General features: G+C 48.4%; 10 protein-coding genes across 10 annotated transcripts; 5 read left to right on the forward strand and 5 right to left on the reverse strand.

The window, feature by feature from the left end:
* Positions 1-960: 960 nt before the first annotated feature.
* On the forward strand, positions 961-1,720 carry PG994_000578 (Hydrolase tropI; the record flags this gene model as incomplete). The annotated part of the gene is made up of 2 exons (XM_066851987.1): positions 961-1,494; positions 1,556-1,720. 2 exons carry the CDS (start codon positions 961-963, stop codon positions 1,718-1,720), a joined length of 699 nt encoding a protein of 232 aa, XP_066722619.1.
* A 172-nt stretch (positions 1,721-1,892) lies between these two features.
* PG994_000579 (uncharacterized protein) lies at positions 1,893-3,290 on the reverse strand (the record flags this gene model as incomplete). Its single annotated transcript, XM_066851988.1, has 2 exons — positions 1,893-2,291; positions 2,352-3,290. 2 exons carry the CDS (start codon positions 3,288-3,290, stop codon positions 1,893-1,895), a joined length of 1,338 nt encoding a protein of 445 aa, XP_066722620.1.
* A 121-nt stretch (positions 3,291-3,411) lies between these two features.
* Positions 3,412-4,073, reverse strand: PG994_000580 (uncharacterized protein; the record flags this gene model as incomplete). Its single annotated transcript, XM_066851989.1, has 3 exons — positions 3,412-3,505; positions 3,593-3,767; positions 4,016-4,073. 3 exons carry the CDS (start codon positions 4,071-4,073, stop codon positions 3,412-3,414), a joined length of 327 nt encoding a protein of 108 aa, XP_066722621.1.
* A 715-nt stretch (positions 4,074-4,788) lies between these two features.
* Positions 4,789-4,977, forward strand: PG994_000581 (uncharacterized protein; the record flags this gene model as incomplete). Its single annotated transcript, XM_066851990.1, has 1 exon — positions 4,789-4,977. One exon carries the CDS (start codon positions 4,789-4,791, stop codon positions 4,975-4,977), a length of 189 nt encoding a protein of 62 aa, XP_066722622.1.
* A 161-nt stretch (positions 4,978-5,138) lies between these two features.
* PG994_000582 (uncharacterized protein) lies at positions 5,139-6,542 on the reverse strand (the record flags this gene model as incomplete). Its single annotated transcript, XM_066851991.1, has 2 exons — positions 5,139-5,610; positions 5,665-6,542. The coding sequence occupies 2 exons, from the start codon at positions 6,540-6,542 to the stop codon at positions 5,139-5,141; spliced, it is 1,350 nt and encodes a 449-aa protein (XP_066722623.1).
* An 877-nt stretch (positions 6,543-7,419) lies between these two features.
* PG994_000583 (uncharacterized protein) lies at positions 7,420-9,673 on the reverse strand (the record flags this gene model as incomplete). Its single annotated transcript, XM_066851992.1, has 4 exons — positions 7,420-7,997; positions 8,050-8,114; positions 8,156-8,921; positions 9,538-9,673. 4 exons carry the CDS (start codon positions 9,671-9,673, stop codon positions 7,420-7,422), a joined length of 1,545 nt encoding a protein of 514 aa, XP_066722624.1.
* Positions 9,674-10,130: 457 nt separating this feature from the next.
* On the forward strand, positions 10,131-10,858 carry PG994_000584 (uncharacterized protein; the record flags this gene model as incomplete). The annotated part of the gene is made up of 2 exons (XM_066851993.1): positions 10,131-10,445; positions 10,580-10,858. The coding sequence occupies 2 exons, from the start codon at positions 10,131-10,133 to the stop codon at positions 10,856-10,858; spliced, it is 594 nt and encodes a 197-aa protein (XP_066722625.1).
* Positions 10,859-11,494: 636 nt separating this feature from the next.
* Positions 11,495-12,639, forward strand: PG994_000585 (uncharacterized protein; the record flags this gene model as incomplete). Its single annotated transcript, XM_066851994.1, has 6 exons — positions 11,495-11,524; positions 11,583-11,669; positions 11,719-11,874; positions 11,952-12,340; positions 12,412-12,506; positions 12,584-12,639. The coding sequence occupies 6 exons, from the start codon at positions 11,495-11,497 to the stop codon at positions 12,637-12,639; spliced, it is 813 nt and encodes a 270-aa protein (XP_066722626.1).
* Positions 12,640-12,981: 342 nt separating this feature from the next.
* Positions 12,982-13,533, forward strand: PG994_000586 (uncharacterized protein; the record flags this gene model as incomplete). The annotated part of the gene is made up of 1 exon (XM_066851995.1): positions 12,982-13,533. One exon carries the CDS (start codon positions 12,982-12,984, stop codon positions 13,531-13,533), a length of 552 nt encoding a protein of 183 aa, XP_066722627.1.
* Positions 13,534-14,307: 774 nt separating this feature from the next.
* On the reverse strand, positions 14,308-15,559 carry PG994_000587 (uncharacterized protein; the record flags this gene model as incomplete). Its single annotated transcript, XM_066851996.1, has 5 exons — positions 14,308-14,463; positions 14,601-14,948; positions 14,974-15,230; positions 15,316-15,450; positions 15,502-15,559. The coding sequence occupies 5 exons, from the start codon at positions 15,557-15,559 to the stop codon at positions 14,308-14,310; spliced, it is 954 nt and encodes a 317-aa protein (XP_066722628.1).
* Positions 15,560-22,897: the final 7,338 nt, after the last annotated feature.

The following is a 22,897-nucleotide window of genomic DNA, read 5'->3' on the forward strand; positions in this document are numbered from 1 at the left end:
GACGGAGGATACCCACGGGAATTTTTTGAGTGGGGCAAAAGTTCTGCCAACCTCTGTGGATCCAATGTTTTTTGGCTCTTGGGGGGCATCGGTATAGCGCATTCACCGCCTTTGCTCAGGCCTTGCGTGACCAATTACCAAGCCTGATCAATTAATTGTTTTCTACTGTACCTATACTTAATCGCTGGCCGTTTTAACTAACAAATTATACAGGACAGGGACCTGATGCTGGACTCATGCTTCCTCGTCCTCTCAAAGACGTGAAATCAACATTGGTACCACTTCGATTTAGATGGGCAAGTTTCATCAACTTCATCCCATTTCTGGTCGACTCTGTAGCTTACATGCGCCACCAGAGTCCAAGTGGCTAGAGGGACCGCCAACATATTGGAGCGAGCCGGCCAAGAACAAGGGGCCTTCGCGAGTAACACGACGTCTCCATAATGCCAGGAGGGTACTGCGAGAGTATGTAGCATCTCGAATTGGTTCCCGGCGGCATGGTCAATCATGACGACCTGACGACTCTCATTGATGGGTCTTTGTCGCATACCGACTACCCGGCTCCCAGGTCCCGCATTGTCGCACATCGGACCTGCTAAGTTGTCCGGTCCGAGAGTGGACACAGGTTGACCGAAGCCCGAATAGTCCAAGACAATGCAAGAGTCGGCCGGCCTATGATGGATATCCCGACATGACGACAACGAGGTATACTGGTGTAGGGACGTCGGTATTGATTTATAAACCCCATGCATTCTCTCTGCCTTTCGAGGAACTTGGCTATCCATGATCTAAAGAGAGCACTCCCGGCTAAAGACAATACTCGAGCCAACATCATACTTCCCTCATCCAAACACTCTTCGTATAAGCCGTCCAATAAGTGCTTCTTGCTACTTGTACTTGTTCATATATCCTCTTGACATCAAGACACACGCCTGAGCATACATATAAGCCACCACCACCATGACCATCTCCGACTGCTGCATCAAGGGTTTCGAGTGGGGAGGCACCCCCACCGGCACCGAAGGCAAGCTGGGCGCCAACGACGCCTACATCACGGGCACGAACCCGGACGCGGCCGTGCTGCTGGTGCACGACCTCTTCGGCTGGACGTTCCCCAACGCGCGCCTGCTGGCGGACCACTGGGCGTGCGAGGCGAACGTCACCGTCTACGTGCCCGACTTCTTCGGCGGCGAGGTCGTCGACCTGGCCCACGTCGAGGAGGGGCGCTGGGACCTGATCCGGCCCATGATCGACCGGAACGCGCGCGAGATCCGCGAGCCCGAGATCTTCGCGTGCGCCGCGGCCCTACGCCGGGCGCCCTTCAACTACAAGAAGGTCGGCGCCGCGGGCTATTGCTACGGCAGCTGGGCCTGCTTCCGCCTCGCCGCCGCCGAGCACGACCCGCCGCTGGTCGACTGCATCAGCGTCGGCCACCCATCGCTGCTGACCCGGGACGACATCGACGGCGTCGCGGGCGCCGCCGTGCCCATCCAGGTCCTGGCGCCCGAGAAGGACCACGCCTTCACCCCCCGAGCTGAAGCTGCACACGTTCCAGACGCTGCAGCGGCTCGGCGCCCCCTTCGACTACCAGCACTTCCCTGGCGTCGAGCACGCGTGCTTCATCCGTGGCGATACCAAGAAGGAAAGGGAGCGCGCGGCCATGGCGCGGGGCAAGAATGCCGCAGCGGTTTGGTTCAGGCAGTGGCTCCAGGATGCTTGAAGGAGGTAAGGGGCAAGGGGCAAGGGGCGGTAAACAGGCATTATATTGCACATACCCATACCTCCTTCACTAGGAATTGATTGGAATAATAAAGTGTAATGAACTATGATATTTGAAGAAAGATAAAGGAAATAGATTGTCTGTGGGTATCCCTCTTCTACCTAGCCTGCTGTTACATCGCCCCTCCCTTGATGCACCGCGCACCGTCGTTCTGATTCTGTTTAGAAGCAGTCCCAGTCGACTTCCTCACCGGCGCGCCGCCTGTAGCCGTCAGCGGGAACTGCCAAATATCGCCACTGTTGTTCTCGGAGCCGTACAGGAACCCGTCGCTGGCCGCGTACACGGCGCCCCACTCGGCCTTGCCCCCGATGATCTGGCCTCCGAGGTTGCCGAAGTTCCGTAACATGGCCCACGCCTTGGTGGTGCGGTTGAACTGCAGCATGTACGTGTTGAGCAGCAGCAGCTTCGCGCCGAGCGCGCCGGCGTCGTAGCCGAGCCCGTAGAGGCAGCAGCCGGCCTCGGCGGCGGCCAGGTTGGGGTTGGGCGTGTACGCCCAGTCCAGCAGCGAGTACTGCAGCGTCGCGGTCCCGCTCGCCACCCGCTACCCGAACGTCGCCGACCCGGGCCGCACGTCGAACTGCCACCACTGCTTCCCGCTCGCCGAGGCCCAGTAGTAGCCGGCCTCGTCGACGTCGCCCGCGTTGACCGCCGTCGTCAGGCCCAGCGACGCCAGCGTCTGCGAGTCGCCGTTGCCGCCGATCCGGAGCAGGCTCCCCGGCGTCGTCCCGATCGTGCCGTACAGGTAGCCGTCGAAGACGTTGTAGCCCATGGCGTCGATGCTGGTGGCACCGCTGCCCACGCTCTGCTTGATCAGGGTCTGGGTGCCGGTCGCGATGTTGACGCGGTACAGACTCTGCACGTTGGGCGAGACGGCTGTGTTTCGTTGGATCAGGTACCCGTTCGCGTCGCAGGTCAGAGTGGGCAGAGGCGTCTGGACTATGACGGTGCCGGAGACGGTCCCACTCGGGGGAACCGTGGTCGTGGTCGTCACGTAGCCGGTGTATTGTTGTGTTGTTGTGACATATGTTATGGAAGGCGTGGGTGAGGCACTGCTGCTGCTTGTGCTGCTTTTGAAACTGCTAGTGCTAACCGATGTCACGCTCGCGGTTCCGCTTGAAGTGGCGGTGTTGACAGACGAAATGGTAGGTGTGGATGTAATAGCAGAGGAGCCAGAATTAAACGTTAATGTACTTTGAGTAGCCGTGCTTTGGGTTACCGTTCCCTGCGTGGATGTGCTTTGGGTAGCTGTGCCCTGCGTGGATGTGCTCTGTACTGAGTTTGTCTGGGTAGAAGCAGTAAGACTACTCGTCGACGGGGATACAGTAGATGTAACGAGTGAAGATGTGGCAGACGTAGATGTCGGAGAAGCGACCACAGACGAGGATGTTGATATCGGAGACGATGATGTGAAAGTACTGCTGGTTGCACTTGTGACAGCACTAAGACTACTCGCCGGACCAGGCGATGAGGATGACGAGGACCCGGTGATTGTCGCGGAGTCCATCGCCATTTGGGACGAGGTAGTCGTCATCGAAGCTCCCGTACTGCTTGAAGTGACAACGCTGCTCGAGCTCGGGACAGACGAGGATATGCTCAGACTGCTAGGCGAAGGTACCGTCGCGCTGGAGGCGTTAGTGCCTGTCGAACCCGTCATAGGACTTGACGGGGTCGCTGAAGCTGAACTGGTTGAAGTTGCCGATGCCGAGACCGAGACCGAGACCGATGCTGTGGCACTACTGGTGAAGGACGATGAGGTTGAAACGGACACAAGGTCAGACGACGACGAACCAGTTCCTGAAGGATTCGAGGCACTAGTAGTACTCGTGCTCGAGCTTGCCTGGATCGATGAAGTCGACGATGTCGTTGTTGGTGTGCTGAAACTCGAGCTCACGGAGGCCGACGAGCCGGCAGACCCTACAGAAGATGTTGAGGACAGCCCAGTGCTGGTACTTGCCGAGCTTGGACTGCTGCTGTATGGCAATGATGACTGCGTGTCACTGGAAGCAAGATTGCTGCTCGACGTAGAACTGGTGACCAGGGGAATACTCGTTGTGGAGCTACTGGTGACGGATCCGCCAGTGAGGGAAGTGCTGGTAGGAGATGTGTTGGACACAGAATTGCTAAAGGAGCTCGGGCTGCTGCTGCTACTGGATGGCAATGATGACTGCGTTTCGCTGGGAATAAGACTACTCGCAGTAGTACTGCTAGACGTCGAGCTAGCGGCAAGAGAAGTACTTGTTGCGGAACTACTGTCGACGGAACCGCTGCTGAGGGAACTGCTGCTAAGTGACATAGTTGTGGCGGAATCGCCGAAGGAGCCTGTACTGGTAATACCGATAACAGGACTGCTGCTGCTGGTAAAAGAAGCGGTGGAAACAGGGCTGCTAGTGACAGAAGTTGTCGATAGACTAGGAGTAGTTGAAGAGGTCTCTAGCCCGCTAGAGCCGGTCGATGTGTCTCTAGATACTGACGCACTCGAGTCGCTGCTGGTGATTGACGTTGACTCTGGACTTTCGCTTGTGGTGGATGTCATTGATGAAACGAAGCTGTTTGACGAGTCACCCACCATCGACATGCTTGAACTTGACTCCGATGCTGTGGTTGTGGCAGAAGAAGCAATCGAGGTGCTCGACAGTTGACTTGAATCGGACGCAGTACTTCCAGTGCCTGGGTCCGAGCTAAATACAGAAGTGGATAAGGAGGCCGAGCTTGGTACGCTCGTGGAGGTAGTATCTGTGACGAAAGATGTAGACGTTGAAGAGGCCAATGTCGATGAATCAATGGATTCTATTGTGAGTAGCGAAGATGAGGCCGGAACAGATAACTCTGACGTTGACAAATCAATACCATCCTGTGTTGAGGAGGTAAGAATGTCTGACGTCGACGACGAAAAGGTCCCTGGTGTTGCTAGGGAATGACTTGAGCTTGAAATGGTTTCGGAAGTTGGAGGCATGGTATCCGATGAGGTTAATGTCACGAAGCTAGATGTATCCGACGTTACCGAAAGCATGGAGGTCGAAATGACCTCTACCGAGGAGCTAGAAGTTGCCGATGATATCTCCAAGCTTTCGGTTGCGGTCTCCGTCTGGCTGGACGTAATACTTCCGGAACTGATGAGGGGCGACTCTGAGGACTCTGTTGACTCTGCTGAAATGGCTGTACTGCCCGAGTTCTCGTCTGAGCTATTGGAGCTCTGAGTTGGGGGCACGCTGGATGAATCACTGGGTTTAGACACACTAAGACCCGATGAGCTCGTGGTGTCACTGCTTTGAGAAACGTCAGATGTGGAAGTTATACTCGAAGACTCTGACGAAGCAGTGATCGATGGTGATTCTAGTGTTGCTGAGCCCGAATTGGTTCATGAAGGTATGCTCATAGTAGACCCGCTCGACTCGCTTGTTGTAACGGTGGAACTGGGCGTATCCGTAGAGCTGTCGGAGCTGCTGGCATCAGTCGAGTCACTGCTGGAAGTGGAGAGATTGTCTGTATTGGTCATTGAAGTGGCAGAGGTGTCGAGGGAGTCGGTCTGTGTGGATACGATACTACTACTGCTTGCTCCCACTGGCTGACTCGAGGTGCTTGAGTCTTCGGTGGAAAGAGTCGCCGTATCAGTGACTGACAGCTCGCTGCCTGTAGAAGTGGTAGACTGGATACTGGCCTCGCTAGAACCGGGACTTAGGTCTGTCTCAGACGCCTGAGTAGATGCGTTCGAACTACTGGCTATCGAAGTAGCCGAGTCTGACGAAGTAACAGAGTCTGAAGAAGTAACTGAATCAGACGGAGTAATTGAGTCCGCAGTCGATGTTGCGCTCTCTGACATCAGCGTGTCGCTAGATAGGGAGGTAGCCATTGACTGGTCGGAGAGATTTGAACTCTAGTCGGACTCTGTGATGGATTCGCTACTTGCTATAGTCCCCGTGCCTGGTGAATCAGACGCTGTAGCTGAACTGTCCGTTGTAGCACTCGATTGACCTGTGGTTTCGGATGCCCCTGAGTTTGTGTCCGTGGTAGTTAGTGGTATTGTTGAAACCGTGTTCGACGGTTCGAAACTGGTGCTAGAACCCGTTTGGCTAGAAGGGTCTGTACTGCTGGATCCTATGGAAGATGCAGAAGGTACGGTGAGTGAGCCCGTATCATCGGCGGAAGTTGTTGATTCCTGGCTTGTTTCTGACTCTGAGCTGGTGCTGGAGAGCGAGTCTGGCAATGATGTTGAGGCCTGTTCATTACTAGAGCTGCTTTCAGCACTTGCCAAGGAGCCCGTGTTGAAGCTTGTGGTAGAGAGAGAAGGAATGCCACTTGATTCAGTGCTATCCGTAGCCGGAATTGATCCTATGGTTGTCGAAAGGCTACTCTCTGTGCCGGTGACCGTGGCAGAAGTATCTTGTGTGGCTGAAGGGGTATCTGCGGTAAAGCTATTGCTATTATCTTGGCTCGTAGATGACTCTGTAGAAGCTTCTGATGTTCCAGAGCCAGAGCTCTGATCGGATGTTGTGATACTCAACTCCATTGAAGAGGTAGTGGCTGTTCCCACAAAGCTATCACTGGAAACCCCATCGTCGAAACCGGAGCTGGTAGACGACTCTATTTCAGGACTTGATGTAGAGTCGCCAGATGTCGTAGTTGGCACACGATCTGTTGATGAAGTTGAAGGCGTATCTTGGGGTACAGAGCTTGATGTTTCGCTTGTTATCTCGGCGGTAGAAGAAGCAATAGATGCCGAACTGGCCTGAGTATCTGTGCTTATGGAAGACAATGATTCCATTGTGTCCGACTGGACGGAGCTCGAGTCGATCACTGCTGGTCGTGCTATCAGATTCGCTTGTTGCCCCTATTCCGCTGCTGCTTTCTGTGGTTTGAGATATCCGTGAAATACTTGTACCGTCGCTCGAGGTTGATTTTGACGAGGAAGAGTCACCTGATTCTGATGATGTTGGCAGTGATATTACCGTCTGAGACGGAACGGAGGTGATCGATGGAAGACTGGGCGAAGTGATGGCATCTGTGCTGCTCGTATCACTGGGCACCGAGGACGTATCTTGTTCCGTACAAGATGATGCCATGCTATCTGATGAATCTGACGGGGAGGTAAATGATACACTTGTAGACGCTGTATCATTCTGCTCTGTACTTGTATACTCGTTGCCCCCTGTAAATAAACTCGAAGTTTCCGAAAAAGTATTGGAGGTTTCAGTCTCCGGGTCTTGAGCAGCGGAGGAGCTGATGACTGTTTGGCTAGCGGTGGAGCTCGCATCGATCGTGGAGCTCTCGGGGGTCGTAGAGTCTGATTCAGAGCTGCTGGCGACAGAACCGGAAGAAGTGGCTGTTGTATCTTGTTACTCCCCAGAAGATGTGGTAAGGGGCAAATCAGTGCTAGTGGTGCTTGCTGAATCAACAGCGTCTGATGTTTCACTACTGACTTGAGTATCTGTTGCTGAACCGGTAGTCCCCGAGCCTGTAACAGTAGCCGTATCTGCACTGGTCTCTTGGGATGACGACATGTTCGGTTGACCCATCGATGCCGAGCTATCTGATGTGGAAAAAGATGATGGCTGAGATACATCAGTGGTAATTGACGATAGAAGAGAGCCTGTCCCTTCCGTCTCGCTTGCAGTTTGATCTGTGGAGATACTACTTGGACCCTATGCGTTAGACGAGGAATCACTAGGAAACTCGCTTGTGGGCTGAGTACTGGTGGTCTCTATCAGCGTTGTTTCTGTTGACGGGTTTGGAGTAGCATTGCTAATTCCGGCACTACTCGTACTCTCCATGCCAGTCGGAGACGAAGCAGTCATTGTTGGAAGTTCACCTGAACTACTAACACTGCTCGTCCCACTGCCATCAATCACGACTGAGGAGGAACTGGCCGTTACTCCTGAGGAGTCTGAGCCGCTAAGTGCTTCCGACTGAGATTCAGTACTTTGAGTAGATGGCGTTGTTGCATTTGCCGAAGTGGTCACAGTGGAAGCCGTTACTCCTAGGGATGGATCGCTGGACTCAGCGATGCCTGATGATGACGATGATGTCGAATCGCTTGTGGGTTGGTCCGTTAATGTGTTTGTGCTTGGGGCAGGGCTTGTCTCTGTCTCGGATGAAGCCCGTGAAGTTGGCGGATTGGAAGTCATACCGGATGTAGGTGTCGCAGATGGGGCGCTTGTCCGATCTGAGGAATCTGATACCGAATTATCACTAACTGAAGGTGCATTGCTAGTGGCCGTATCTAAGAGTCTTTTTCAGTATGTTATAGTCCATGACTGCATGATTGTGCTTACTACCTCCAGCCGAGTTCGATGGCTGAGTACCGACAGTGAGGCTGCTTGGCGCTCCCGGATCGGTACTGTCCTGGAAGTGGTTGTATCAAATCCAGAACTGGCAGACCCAACGCTTTGGCCACTGCTGCCCGCCGTATTGGAGGTTGGGATTTGCGATGATGGCCCCGAGATAACGCCGCTACTTGAGGAGGGCGAGCCCGAAGCACCGGCCATGCCAGTGTTCGTCCCTTGGTCCGTGGAGCTCGTGACAGGCGCATCCGTGGAACCAGATGAAAGTGGAGACTCGGATCCCGTGGGTATAGAATTTGAGCCTGTGCCACTGTTGGAAGCTTCCCCAGTAGACCCGAACGTAGTCGAAAGTTCGCTACCCGACTTTGAAACCATGCCCGCCGAACTGCTATTATTGGTGTCCTCGCTACTGGAAGAGGCAATTGGAATCAAGGAGGAAGCTGTATTGTCCGGGGACGAGGGACTTGGAAGGCTTGTGCTTCGGTCCGTGGCATCCGTTGAAGCACCAGTCGTACTGGGATCAGGACCTGTGTTGGTTGTGACCTGACTAACACCTTCTGCTGAAGACGTAAGATTAGAACCCGTCTTGGATTCCTCACTCGAGCTAGGTTCAGTGGGTTTCCCTCCTGCATCGATCATGAAAGTCCGGCCAGTCGAAGACTCTGCAAAAGACTGCGTTAAGGAAGTTGTGTCGGCCTGGCTTACACCAGAGCCAGATGCACCTGTGGTGGGCTGCGTTTGGTCTGTCGCTAACTCGGTACTCGGCGTTGTGTTGCCCGTCTCCTGAGAAGAGGTGGCGACACTCGTCGTAGGTGTGTTGCTGCTGGAAATATCAACAATGACACCATTCTGGCATTGGCTCGCTGGAGTGGCGAAGAGTCCTCCTCAGCCTGGCCAAGAGACTGAGTTTGAGTCTGAGTGTCACACGCATGCCAACGATGGCATGCATATCGGCCCAACGAATAACTGCATTCCTAAAGGATATGGCGGCTAAGGGGATTAAAGGACGTCCAGAGGATACCAGACGAGGTGTATATAAGCCTGACGAATCACCCTCCTAGAAGGAGAGGAATGATAGACAGATAAGAGCCCCTAGAAGTGCCATAGTCAATTATTAGCTGAATCAGAACCAAGCCCTTACTGCCCTTATCACACTGAGTCTGCCGTGCGAGAGAATCGGAGATGTTGGTCGATGGTAAGCGCAGCTGGGTTATTACGTCATCTTGGGTGTCGCTCGAGTCTGTCGCGATCGTTACAATAATGGTGGTAATGTAAGTGTAGCAGATTGATGCGGTGCCCAAGCTCACTTCGTCCTGTGCGAACCCAGCCTGGAGTGATTGTTCGTCACATCTGGCCGGGTTGAACTTGGACGCCGCAAGGAAATAGTACATCAACAGATGCTTCCTCATCGTAACTCTCCCCGAAGGGACCAAAGTGACGACATGGTTCAGCTCCAGGGTATACGAACGTGAAGCCGACAGAATCGCATCATGTACAGAGGTGCTCTCATCTTGCTAACATCCACTAGCAGGGCCTTGAGTCCAGCATATGGACATCTATCGCTTGCGGCGTTGCTGCTAAGAGCCAGTTTGTTTATGACGCCAGGTGTAAACATTCTCGCAGTTCCACATCGAGACCCTTAGACGCCACAAGCGAGGGACTCCAAGCCACGATGTCTCAGATAGCCTTGTTTAGATGGTCGTGACGCGATCCACGGCCCAACACGCTGATCTCCCGATCGACTATCTCAGATTTATGGCATTCCAGCGACCGCAGTAGAGCGACTGGTTGTGATTTGATACGGAGCCAAGGCCGGCACATGGACGGGAAGCTCAGCCCCCCTTTCGGTAAACTGAGTCAACTGCTTTCGTCGCCATGCCAGAGCAAACAGGTAGCAAAACAACAAAGGCGCTTCAACTCTACAGCGTGGCGCGACAAATCATGCAATGAGTATGAGTTTGTCATGGCGACAACAAGTCCATGTACTCAATAATCGCGTCTCAATCAATCAGAGGAGATCACTTTGATATATTAACGCTGTCGATTGCGCTCCCCTTATTGCCTTTTACGCCATGTGGCTATTACTATCGCTCCAGGCGGTGATATCATGCGGACTGATCGGAGCAGTAGACGGCCAGGTTCTATCCTACGTGACGCCCATGGTGACAGAATGCCTGGCTATCACACCAACCGCGTCTGCACGTCCCGGGGGCAAGCCTACCGAGAATGATCCCCAGGCGCGACCGGGAACTGTATCCTATAGCATGCCCATTTGCGCCGCGTGCGACTGCAGCACCTGTACTGCTCTCAGCACATATACGACCACCTTCTCGGCCTTCTGCCCTACCGGCCTCACAGACCAGACTTACACCATCACCGAGACCTACGTAGGCATGTCATCACTGCCGGCCTTCGCGACACCAACTGCTGTACCATACGGATTTACGGTTGCAGTCGAGACTTGCAAATCCTGCGGCGCTCAGCCACTAACGGTGGCCATGACCTACCCATCCGGCGGCAGCCCGATGGCCCCGGCGATCACAGAAGGAAACGGAGGGTCGCCACAAACGCAAACCGGAGCTCCCGGTGCGGTCCCGGCGACGACAGAAGGGAACAGAGGGACACTACAAACCCGAACCAGAACTCGCGGCGGTGTCCCGGCGTCAACAGAAAGAAACACACGAACGCGAACCAAATCTCCCGTTGCTGTAACAACCCCAGCCGTTATCAACGGTCCGCCCAATTCGGCGCGGCCGACATGGGGTCCATTTCAAAATTCTACCCGCATGCCACCTTGTAACACAACAATAACGACAAACATAACCTTGACCCTGGGAACTGTATCTGGGCATAGCTTTTCGATGTCAACGTTCTTCTCGAGTTACGGATCTGCACGAGGGCCATCAGCAACCCTCAAGCCCACCGTATACAGCGATCGTGCTTCAACTGGGTATATACCAATAACATTCTTACGGGTTTTGATGGTTCTGACGGCAGCCATCATGGGGGGCGCCACGCTTGGCCTCTTCGTCGGAAATTGATCGAAAGGGGCAATTGGTCAGATAACCACGATCGTGGAGGATGGGGGACAAAGGGCTTTGTACCTGGCCTATTTAGGACTGGGCGGCCAAGATCAATAAAACCAGTACCGGAGTTGTACAGTTTAAGCATGCGGGTCTGAAGCGATTATGAGTGTCATGTGCTAATAAGAAGGTGTGACTAACATAAGTTGTTCCTCGTGTTATGCAGGGCGATATACTCCCTTAAAGTAGAAGGATATCCTTTACGTCATAGCGATTAGTCAGCTAATGACGTTACAGCTACATAAATGGCACGGGGAAGTGGTGCCAAACTGATTAACAATATTTCAGCACCGCGGAGAAAGAGTTTACCAAGTTACTACTACACCATCAAATCCCATTAACATATCCTCGTCATGGCTTTAAGCGGCAAGGTCGTCCTGCTTGTAAGACGCCTCGCCTTATGCTTCATTGCATACAGAATACTGACGTAGCCACGATAAGACAGGAGCCTCCATGGGCATTGGCGAAGCTATCGCACACGCTCTAGCTGCAGAAGGGGCGAGGCTTATACTAGTTTCTCGATCAAAGGTAAGGTTCCTGAGATCTAATCCTCAAATCTGTGCTGACAACTCCACAGGACAAGCTTGAAAGGTTGATTCAGACCCTATCGGATCAGCACCCAGCCTTTAAAGGCTCTTTATATGCTACAGATGTCGGCGACCACAATGCAGTCGAAACGAGTGTCTCGCAGGCGGTCCAAGAAGCAGGACATATCGACATCCTGATCAACAATGTAACGACGCCCCCGCATTTGGCCTTGTCCGAATTTATCGTTAGGGAGCGACCTAGCTAACAATACGGTGTAATCAGGCTGGACTCGCTCTCGGAGCGCCGGCAAGGTTCCCCGATATCAGCATATCCGACATCGTGACGATGAACAACACCAACGTCAACGGCTACATGTTCATGACGCACGCCGTCCTGAACCAGGCCATGCTCCCGCGCGGCGCCGGCGGCGCGGGCACCATCCTCAACATCACCTCGACGACCGCGCTCGAGGCGCCGCCGTTCCCGGGCGAGGCCGTCTACCACGCCAACAAGGCCCTGCAGGAGGCCTTCACCAATGCGCTCCGCAACGAGCTGAGCGGGACCGATATCCGCGTGCTCGCCCTCCGGCCCGGCGTGGTGGCGACGCACTTTCACGAGCAGCGGGTCGGCTTTGACAAGGGGATGTATGACGAGTTTATGAGAGGTTTCCAGTAAGCAGATACAATTACCCTCCCATATGTGGGTGAATATGCCTTAGGCTGATGGTGCTTGCTTTTTCTAGACCACTTTTATCCGAGGACGTCGCGAGCGCGGCAGTTTTCATGCTCAGCCAACCATTAAATCGATCCATCAAAGCACTCGACGTAGTGCCCTCAGGTATGTATTTGCTTTTTGTTTCCTTGTTCTTTCGTCCAAGGCAAAGATGAAAGACAAGCTAACAAGTGGCAACAAAGCTCAACGATCACTCAATGTATTTGATCGGAAGTGGAATGAGCGAAACCCGCAGTAAGGCATCTAGGCCTTGTAGAATGGATCATTATAACAGAACATACGGAAGTATATAGGGCTAAAGGGGGGCATTCGGGGTATTATTAGTCGTCTGGGGCAGGCAAATATTTTCATGCAGTAATTATGGGTTCCTTGCCCCTTATGACCTATGGGATCACGACACATCAATTCAGGCACCAACTGGAACGAGATCACTTCATCGGATCTCAAAAACAGGCAACACTCATATTTGCATCTTTCTCGCTCATCCTGGAGAGTGTGTGGACCCATAATCAGTCGACTGACTTCGATATCTATCACCATTTTTCTATTCTATCTACAAGCCAGACAGACAGGTGCAGCAATGGCACAACAACATTATGAAGATGAAGATTCCGGTATATTCATGTCTCCTGACTCGACAACAAAGCGCAGTACCTTCTCAGACAAGGACCTCGACGACCATGATCAAGCCGCGGCAGCGAGGAGGCGGCTTTTCGAGGAACAACAGCAGCGCGACAACCGGATGCAGCAAGCTCTCACGGCAGCAAGAAAGCGGATGGAATCAGGCCGAACCGCGATAGAGCAGATGATGCTGGAGGAGAGGGTGCGAACGCAGAAGATGGCGAGCCTAGAGGCTGAGGCGGAAAGGCTCAGGAGCATGCTGTCACAGCGCGACATGGCCATCGCCATGTTGACCCAAACCGTCATCAAGGAGCGCGAGAGATTCAGGAACGAGCGGGCTCTTCTCCAACACACTACTGCTTTTTCTATGGATACCGAAGCGGAAGCAACGGAAACCCTCTACGTGGATGAGAGTCTTAGTGTTGGTTCTCGCAAACGCAAGAGAGGCATGCCTACGCCGCCGAGCAGTGATATTACAGGTATGTTATGGGACAAGGGGTCGGCCCCTTGAAGCGGTCTACTAATGAGGACAAAGTTGCTGTAATCGACGATGACGAAAGCGGAAGAAACACGCCCGACTTCAGTTTCGGATCAGAAGATGACGGCCCAGTTGTTTCGAGCAGTCCGATACTAGGCAGAGGCAGAGCTGCTGCCTGCTCAAACCCCCAAGCCCACCCAGGGCCCGGCGTATCATCGGAAAGCAACGGAGCGCCAACAGACATTTCATCATCTTCCGGTGGTCTGATAAGGGGCAAACCAAAACGACGGGCCAGAGCTAAACCCGCACCGATAGTGCGTGTTTATAACCTACGGCCGAGGAAGCGTATAAACTACAAGGTCTGAAGTGTGATTTAGGGACTGCGAAAGAGAGCATGCTTGGGAGAGACAATATGTGTATTATATAAGAGTTAGATAACATGATTTATGACTTATGATCTACAGAGCTCTTGCTAGATACGGTAGCAAAAATATACTCCCTGGCAATGGCTGCTCGCTATTAACTTTACATTTCTGCCGCACTGACTTGATATTGTACTGAAAATTGAGCGCCATCTATATTTCCTACGTCTATTTAGCGATCATGATCATGTGTCATGCTGGCGATATCTCTGTTACATAGTGCTGTGATCTGAAATGTTGGATCGTCTATCCTCCCATAGATGACATCCGATATTGTACGGAACCCGTCAAAGACAACCATCCCATTGGTATGGTCTCCATGTGACAAAGTCACTTTATAACCACTCCCAAGTATATAACCCTTGACCTAGGTTTGTCCCATGCCTTAGTAGGGGTTGTACATGGGGTTAATAGGGGCCGACATGGCTTGTTGTATAACCGCAATCAGTCGGTCTCGTGACAGGCGTCCCATCTGGTCGATGTCTACAGGACAAAGGACGAAGGTACTGAGCAAGTTGCCCAGCCCTGTCATCAAACGTGGCTGTTAAACAAAAGGTTCATGTTAGCTAGTCCCCCTTTATTGGCCAAAACTCTGCATTCCAAGCCGCTATTCAAGACAGAAGACAAAAGGAATGGCAGCAGAAAAATGGAATTCCACCCGGGTAAGTGTACACATACCGCCATGTACACAAAAGCCATCTCAAAGGACTCCCACGTAACCCCACCCCTGACCCCACCCTCCGGCCCCTGGAACCGCGCGAGCACATCCCGCGCCGCCCCCTCGAGCCCGCGCATATCGGCGTTCGGGCCCACGCCGTCGGCGTCGAGGCCGAAGGGCGGGCTCTCGCAGTAGAGCAGCAGCTTGAGCAGGGACCGGAACTGGTCGCGGTGGACGGCCCCGGCCACGTCGGCGGAGCGCGACGAGGGCAGCTCGTGCGCAGGCACCAGGGCCGGGCCGAACTCGATGACGTTGCCGGGGCCCGCGTCCGCGTACCGGTGGTTGCAGTTGAGCAGCAGCTGGTGCGCCTGCAGCAGGTGCTCGTCGTCTGACACGGTGCGCGGCAGTGCGCCGCTGGCGTATGCGGACGATGACGGGGTTGGCCGACTCGTCGTACCGCTGCAGCAGGATCGCGACGGCGACGCTGAGGGTCCCGAACGTCAGGCCAGGGGTGGGGCGGCTGAGGTACAGATACGAGCCGAGACGGAGGAGGCAGCGTTGGAGGAGCAGGCTGGCCATGTAGAGGTCGGTCTTCAGCGGCTGCGGCAGGGTGAGGGCGAGGAACTCGACGAGATCTGAGGCCGTCCAGCCTTGGTTCCCACACATTTGATTAGTACATGTATTCAAAACTTGGACTGCAATAAGGGGGCGGGGAGGGGGGTTGAAGCTACGTACAAGCTAAACCGTCCCGAGTGATCTCCGTGCCGAATTTTTCTGTTACAGTATATAGCCACATCTGTTCTTCGGGCAGGAGCCAAGCGCGGAGGCAAGCGCCCATATAGAGCTCCCTGAACCGTTGCTCGAATTGTGCTATACCTGATGAGTAATAGAGGCATGGGGGAGATACAAGGAGTTGCATACCAAGTGTTCGCACTTGTGGCCATTGCCTTGCGGCATGTGCTCTCGAGGATGGCGGCATGTTTGCTGTCCTTATTTCCCCTGACTTGTTGGTAAAAAGTAGTAAAAGGTTGGTAAAACGGAAGAAAGGCTGATGCTTGGCTGATGGCCGTTGTCGAGTACGATCGTCGTGAAGATGCCCGTCGCTTGCGTTCGACGAATAACCGTATTAATATTCAGTATCTAACGATCCCGTGGAACTTTATGGTCGGCCTTGAGGATCACATCCAGGTTTAGCGGTCTATTCTATTCTTGTAACTGAAGTCCCCGGATAGAGCTTGCATACTGGTCTTTCTACTTGGGATTACGATACCCTGACAGGCCCTCTCAAAATGGCGCGAGTGAGGGTGGGGGAGCAGAGACGCGTGTTCCAGCCATTGACCATGATAGCCGACAATCCAGGCTGGGGGCAACCGAGGTCAGGCGATGCGTACCTGTCTAGAAAGAGAGCTATACTCGGGCTCCAAAGCTGAGAAGAATGAAGTCGTAGGATCAATTGGGATATAGTCCAAAAAAAAGATGCTTACTTCCCCTGCTCTCAGAGGACCCGGTGATGGTTTTGGTCTCCAAACCTACGCAATAGATTACACTGCCGCAGGAGAACTACCCCAGAGCCGGGCTCGGTGTAGCGGACGGGAATAGTCTCTATAAGGTAGGTGAACGGGGCTTTCAGACAGACATGATAGCCCGCTTATGTGCATGGCAGGAGCCTGTAGGGGGTATGGGCTCCTATGTGGGAGGGAAACCCCGAAGACGCCGGCGAACAAACGTGGTAGTAGGGCTACAGAGAAGCCCGCGGGCTGTTTGAGTCTCAATCCTGTTGGTGTTACTGCCCCTCTACTGTCAGATGCGCGCCATGCTATGTCATTCTGGCCGGTCTGGCCAATAGATACTACAAAGAGCAAGACAAAGGCGTGCCTTACTAGGATTATCGTTGAGCGATCCTCCCGTCCCGAGTTCAGCCACAGAAGGTCTGTTACTTGAAACACCGAACGGAAGACGAGGAGAACCCCCACCGAATAATACATCGTCCTCTATTATTAAGTACTTACCTGGTGTGATATGGTCGCCGATGTTTTTACTTAGTGTATCAAGGTCACCATAAATTCCACGTCCTCGGAGGCTGGTGTACCTAAGAATATACTCTGGCTATGCCACACCCTGTGAACTGGGAATGAGTAATAACTGAGGTAATCGGCGAAGGGAAGACGCTAATGATGTCAACAAAGGTCAAGCGAGAACCTGGCTTCCCGGAACTTTCTCAGTTGCCCCACCAAGGATCCTTGTGTATACTTGTGCTGTGTTACATAAAACGATGCTTGATTGGACAGGCACGTAGAGTAACCCAAACGGTTGTAGGGCTGCAGATGAGAAAGAGGATGTAGGAGGCTTGTATGTAGGCGTCTAGACTCCAATTCTATATTTGGACGACGACCCTCTTCACAGCCCGCAGTGGGTGCAGCTCGATTTGTTTGGGACCCCATAGGCTCGTTGACCCTGGATCCTGGTCAAATCGCGCCAATCTGACCAATCTGGGGACGGGTAAGACGCATATCAGCCGAGATGGGGGCCAGATCTCGGTTCCGAGTTTCTGGGCGGATGACCCCCGGTCCCGCGCTTATGCCATCCTTGTGTGCGACGTCAAAGTCAAGGGGGGGGGGCATGAAGGAACTGTTCCTCGGCTTGGCATTGCCCCCCATAGGCCTGGCCGTCTAACTACGATACACATCAGTGGGTTATGTTTGACTGGTTTCTCGCACGTGTAAGGCTGCGGTAATAAGCGCGGTTTTACGTGAATATTTCTGCTTACGCTAATATAAGGGATCTTTCTTACTATAAAGTAAGCCGTTACCTTTCCACGCTATCTCTATTATCCTGTGGATCCTCATGGGATCCGTTGCTCCGAGCGCCAGCCCCGAGTTGCGTAATTAACAAGGGAAGAATGAGACGAGCAGGTTGGTTCGTTCTATATCGCCCATGGAGAGACGAAGGTCCTTCAGTATTATTCTTAAGGCCCCCAACTATCTGTACAAGCACCCGGAAGCATCCGGAAAGAAGCCCCAGCCGTAGAGCCGCCCAACTTCGAGGTTATACTGCTCACGACTTTGCTTGGGCCCCCAGCAGTTTAGTCCAGGGAAAGCTATGACCTGTTGAAAGGAGCCGTGGTACTCTTGTGGTAGAAATCATAGTTATTGATTGGATCGAGTTACGCTTCTTTTCCTTTAGCAACTGGATATATGTCAAGAATCTGTTTTAACTCACCGGTTCACTACCCCTTTAGATTTATAGTACTACGCTATAGCCGGAAAGGAGTGTTTTATCCTAGTAATATCTTTAAGCTATATTAAAAAGTTAGAATACTTATAGCTTATAAAGTTAAACTCGAGGTAATAATATATAAGATTTCGAGTGTTAAATATTTATATTAATTATAAAAATAAGTTAATATAATTTATTATTAAGTCGGTTACTTTTTTTTAATTTATATAATTAAACTTTAATATATAATATCTTTATAATTATAATATTAATTTAATTAAAAAAGATTATATTATTTTAATAATTTAAATAATACGAGAAGGTTTAAATTTAATTAATTAAAAAGTTAACGTGGTTTATTACTAAGTCGACTATATTATTAAATCGGCTACTTTTTTTTAATTTACGTAATAAAACTTTAATACATAATATCTTTATAATTATAATATCGATTTAATTAAAAAAGTTCGTATTATTTTAATAATTTAAGCGACGCGAGAAGGTTCGAATCGAATTAAATAAAGAGCTGCTACGAAAGTATACGACGTCCCTCGAAATTCTAAGTGTTAAATAAGCTTTCGTATATAACGTATCCTATAAGCGAATATCTCATACAAGCGAATGTCTCACTTTTATAAATTTCCTTATAGCCTCAACCTTTTTTTATATTCTTTTACGTCCGAAAATACTATAACTTTAAAAAAAAAGTAATATAATTTTAACGTTTTAAACGCTTTAAAAAGATTTAATTTTAAACGTATAAAAAGCTGTATTAATTTATTACGTCTTATCGAAAACTTTATAACGTAGACGAAATAATTAACCTATATAACGCGAAATATTTACGAATTCTCGAAAGCTTTTAAATTCTAAAAAAGATATAATTATTTAATATATTATTAATTTAAATACGTGATCGTTTTTCCCCGGTTAAGTAATATAAAAGATAAGCCAGCTGACGGTGCTACGGTCACCCCATGCAACGGCGACCCTAAAAACTAATAATAATACTATATAATAATAATACGAATAATTTAATTAAAAATCAATATAAAATCCTAAAAACACCATTTCAGTCCCGAAACGCTTCTATGACACTCTTAATCTTAGATTTAGAGTCAGATTTAATTATAACGGCTTCCGGCGCCGACGATGGAGGAGTAATAGCCTGGGGTTCCGGTGCAACGCTATTTATCTCCCTTTTAACTGCTATAGCATCTCGTATACGCGTAAACTTCTAGTTAGGGTTAGGTATTACTCTTTTCCTCTTTTTACCTCTTTTTTTCTTTAAATTACCTTTTAAAACTAACTTCTCGTGCTCTAGTTAGCCGATCTAGCCGTTTAAAGTATCTAGACTCTTTTAGAGCTTCCGGAATAAAACCCGGCGCGTTGCGTTATCGAAAATAGTATTATTACTACTAAGCGTATCCGCTAACTCTTTAATTTAGCGGCTGGTCGTAGGTATTAGTAACGCTGTAGAGGAGAATTATTTATTAAAAACGTCGGGGGGAGGCTTAAATAGTCCTGCCTCTGCCTGGTTTTCTATCCTCCGGTTCCGGCTATTGAAGGGCTTGTTAATATCGCGAGGGAATATATTAGTTACGGCCTAGCCGCCAGTTATTATATACGGCCGAAAGGTAAACCTTTTAATTAGCTCGTAGTATTAAAAGGAAGTCCCTCTTACTTATATTTATATTATTAAGCCCTATATAATATAGGATTACTTTCCGGTAATAAGTATCCTTTAATATATTAAAGGGACTAAGATCTAGGGGTTATAATAAGTGCGACGAGTATACCGGAAAAAAGAGAAGCTATATCTTATACTTTAAGCACGTTATAATAAAGTCTTCGCTTACGTAGCTAGCGTAACTATCCAGAATAATAAGCCGCTATTAATCCTCGTTTTTAGGCTTTATATAAAGGATAAAGACCTCATTTAGCCACACTAGGGCCAGCTCTTTATTAGTCTAGCCTTTAGGGGATGCCGCAAAGACCTAATCCTCTATGGTATCCGTTAGCGAGTCCTCCTCCTCCGGAAACCATTGCTGCTGGACCTATTGACCCTTAAATATGATGAGAGGAGGCAAGGCTCGGCCCAAAGCGTTATTATATTCGACCGCAGAAGCCTATTCTCGGTTAGGGGAGTCTATAACTAGTATTCTCTTTATTTTAATAAGCCTAATAATTATTATATTTATTCCATAGCCGAGCTAGTTACCGATCTCGTCGACGTTAAACCGAAACTCTAGAGGGATCGATTTTAGAATAGGATTATTAAACCGCTCGAAAAACTCGATAATTTTCTCTACGGAAGTTACGTTAAGCTTTAAAAAATCTATCCTTTTAAAAAAAGTAGCACCGATAAATAAATAGCGAGCAATAAATCTTTTAACCTAGTGCTTACCGAGGATTATATTAATCCCGTTAATTTAAAGGATCCGTTAGGCGAATATCTAAAAAATAACGTACGCCGGTAAACAGCTTAGATTATATTATATAAAGTATTAAGTTACGATCTAAGACTCTTCCGCTATTATTAAGGCCTGGAAGGACTTATTCCGTTGTTTTATAGTTTTGCGGCCGTGAATCCGAGCCCTTAAAGTTATTCTAGGGATATTATGCTTCTCGGCGGCTTATTTTATTAACGAGCTATTTATAACATCCTAAATCGCGCGTTATAGTACTAACTCGTTAAGTTTACGGCCCATCGAAAAGAGGAAAAGAAAAAGAAGACGATAATATTATTTAATTAACTATAAATTAAAAACTAACTGGTTTATATACTAATTTATATGTAGTACTGTCAGGGGCTATTTAAATTTAGGGGTCGCCGTTACATAGGGTGACCGTAGCACCGTCAGCTGGCTTATAGCGAATTGATTATTTAGTTTACGTAACGCGGGACGCGTCGGCGTTAATTAGGCCTTTAACTTTATATAATAATAACCAGACCTCCGGACGCGTTTTAATTAAAGAATCGATTATTAAAAAATCCTTTACGAAAATCCCGACGCGTATTACGCGTAATTTACCCTCGTATAAAATATAATTTATAAGTACGAGATTTAAAAGGAAGATATCTATAACTTTAACGAGACCGGCTTTTTTATAAGCTAAATCTCGTCCGAAATAATCGTAACCACCTTCGATTAATACAAAAAGCCTAAAGTAATATAATAAAAGAATTAAAAATAAGTTATAATTATTCAAAGCGTCGGATTACACGGTTACGCTATCCCTCCGTATATTATCTTTACTAAAAAAACGCACCTCTCTTTTTAATACGAAAATAGCTTATTACTGAAGGATTAGGTGATCGTAATTACTAAAAATAGCTGGACTACGAATAAAAAAAGCGAGGACTAAATTCGATACTTTAATTAATATATCAGGTTTCGTACGAAGGGTTATTATCGCCTCTTAATCCTAAAACGGCTACGAAAGTTACTACTCGATAGCTTTCGAACTCTATTATAAAAAGAACTCGATTATTATACTTTATATACCTTCTCATTCGTTGCATAAGCTCCAACCTCTTAATATCGGCTATTTTCGTACATTAAAAAGGGTGTACGGGAAAGAAATTAAATATTTTATACGGGCGTATATTACCTATATCTCAAAAGAGGACTTCCTACTAACGTTTTTAAAAGCGTTCCAAGCGATTTTCACCGTTTCGAATATATAAGGAGGCTTTTAAAGGATAGGATTTATCCCGTATAATCCGGAATATATTATTTTATAATTAGATATAAAGCTACGTATTTTAATACCTTTAGGGACGTCTTCCGGCCTACTTATTTCTTAAGAATTAAAAACTTTAAATAACCCGATTAAAGCTTAATCCTAAACCGAATACGTTCGAAACCGTATTATATAATATTAAAATAATTTTTTAACGTTTATTTTAATTAGTTTTAATTAGATCGTAAAAGTTATAACGTATATTATATACCGAGTTATTCTTTTAAAAAGTAAGAACGCGATATTTCGAAAAGTAAATAAGATATTTAGTCGGCGCCGCCGTATAAAAAAGAAACGGTTATAAAATAAAAAATTATTTCGTATATAAACTAAAAAAAACCTATAATTTTAAAAGGATATTAATAAATAGTTATAAAATAAATCGCGTTAAAAGAGTAATTATATAAGGATATTTAAGACACGTTTATAACGCTATAAAATTTACGGAAAGCCCGGGCATAATACGCGTACTTATTAAAATAATATAGAAATATCTAGAGATAAGGATTTTAATTAATTTTAATATTTTAAATACGTTATAATAAAATTAACTTATATTTTATGAAAAAAAGTATAAAAAAATAAGATATTCGCTTATATAAGATATTCGCTTATAGGATACGTTACGTATAAATAAGTTTCGAGTTTAATCGAGGTTATATTACTATATTCTATTATTTATATTTATCTCTTATATTAACTATAAGGGGCATTATATACCCCTCTTATTAAAATAAAATAAAAGGGTTCGTATGCGTAAGTACGTGGCACCCCTTTTAAAGTAATATAGAAAACCTTAGTTCTTATTATTCTAATACTAGCAATTTTTTATTTTAACGATAAACTTGGCCAGCTCCTCTTATTAAAACGAGTCTTCTCGTCGTAAGGGTCTCGTACGAATAAGTTGCGCTAATCCGGTATTTAGTACCTGCTTAAATCGTATAAGTAATATTATACCTTCTTAATATTATTTTTATTAAGTGGCAGGTTTTTTTAATTAGTTATTTTAATTATTCGATAATAATAACGAGAATAAGAATAAATTATTATACGTTAACGCGTATTCCTTCTCGTTATAAATTAAAAAGAACGGTTTAAAAGTAATAATAATAGCAGGTGCGGTCGTATATCGCGATACGTTATACCTTATCGGGGACGTGCGAGTCTAGCTTTTCGATATACGCTTTTATATATACGGTAAGGCTGTTTATCGAGACCATTTGCTCAAGGGCCTTGTTTAGGGATACCTTGGTGAGGGCGTTTACTAGGTTGTCCTTATTATCGATATAATAGATCTATAAGATCTCCCTTTTTTCGTATAATTTTTAAAGGGATATAATATCGATTATAAGCC

Source organism: Apiospora phragmitis, assembly GCF_038363925.1.
Source record: "Apiospora phragmitis strain CBS 135458 chromosome Unknown utg000001l:1.0-2902119.0:1.0-2906034.0, whole genome shotgun sequence".
NCBI lineage: Eukaryota > Fungi > Ascomycota > Sordariomycetes > Amphisphaeriales > Apiosporaceae > Apiospora > Apiospora phragmitis.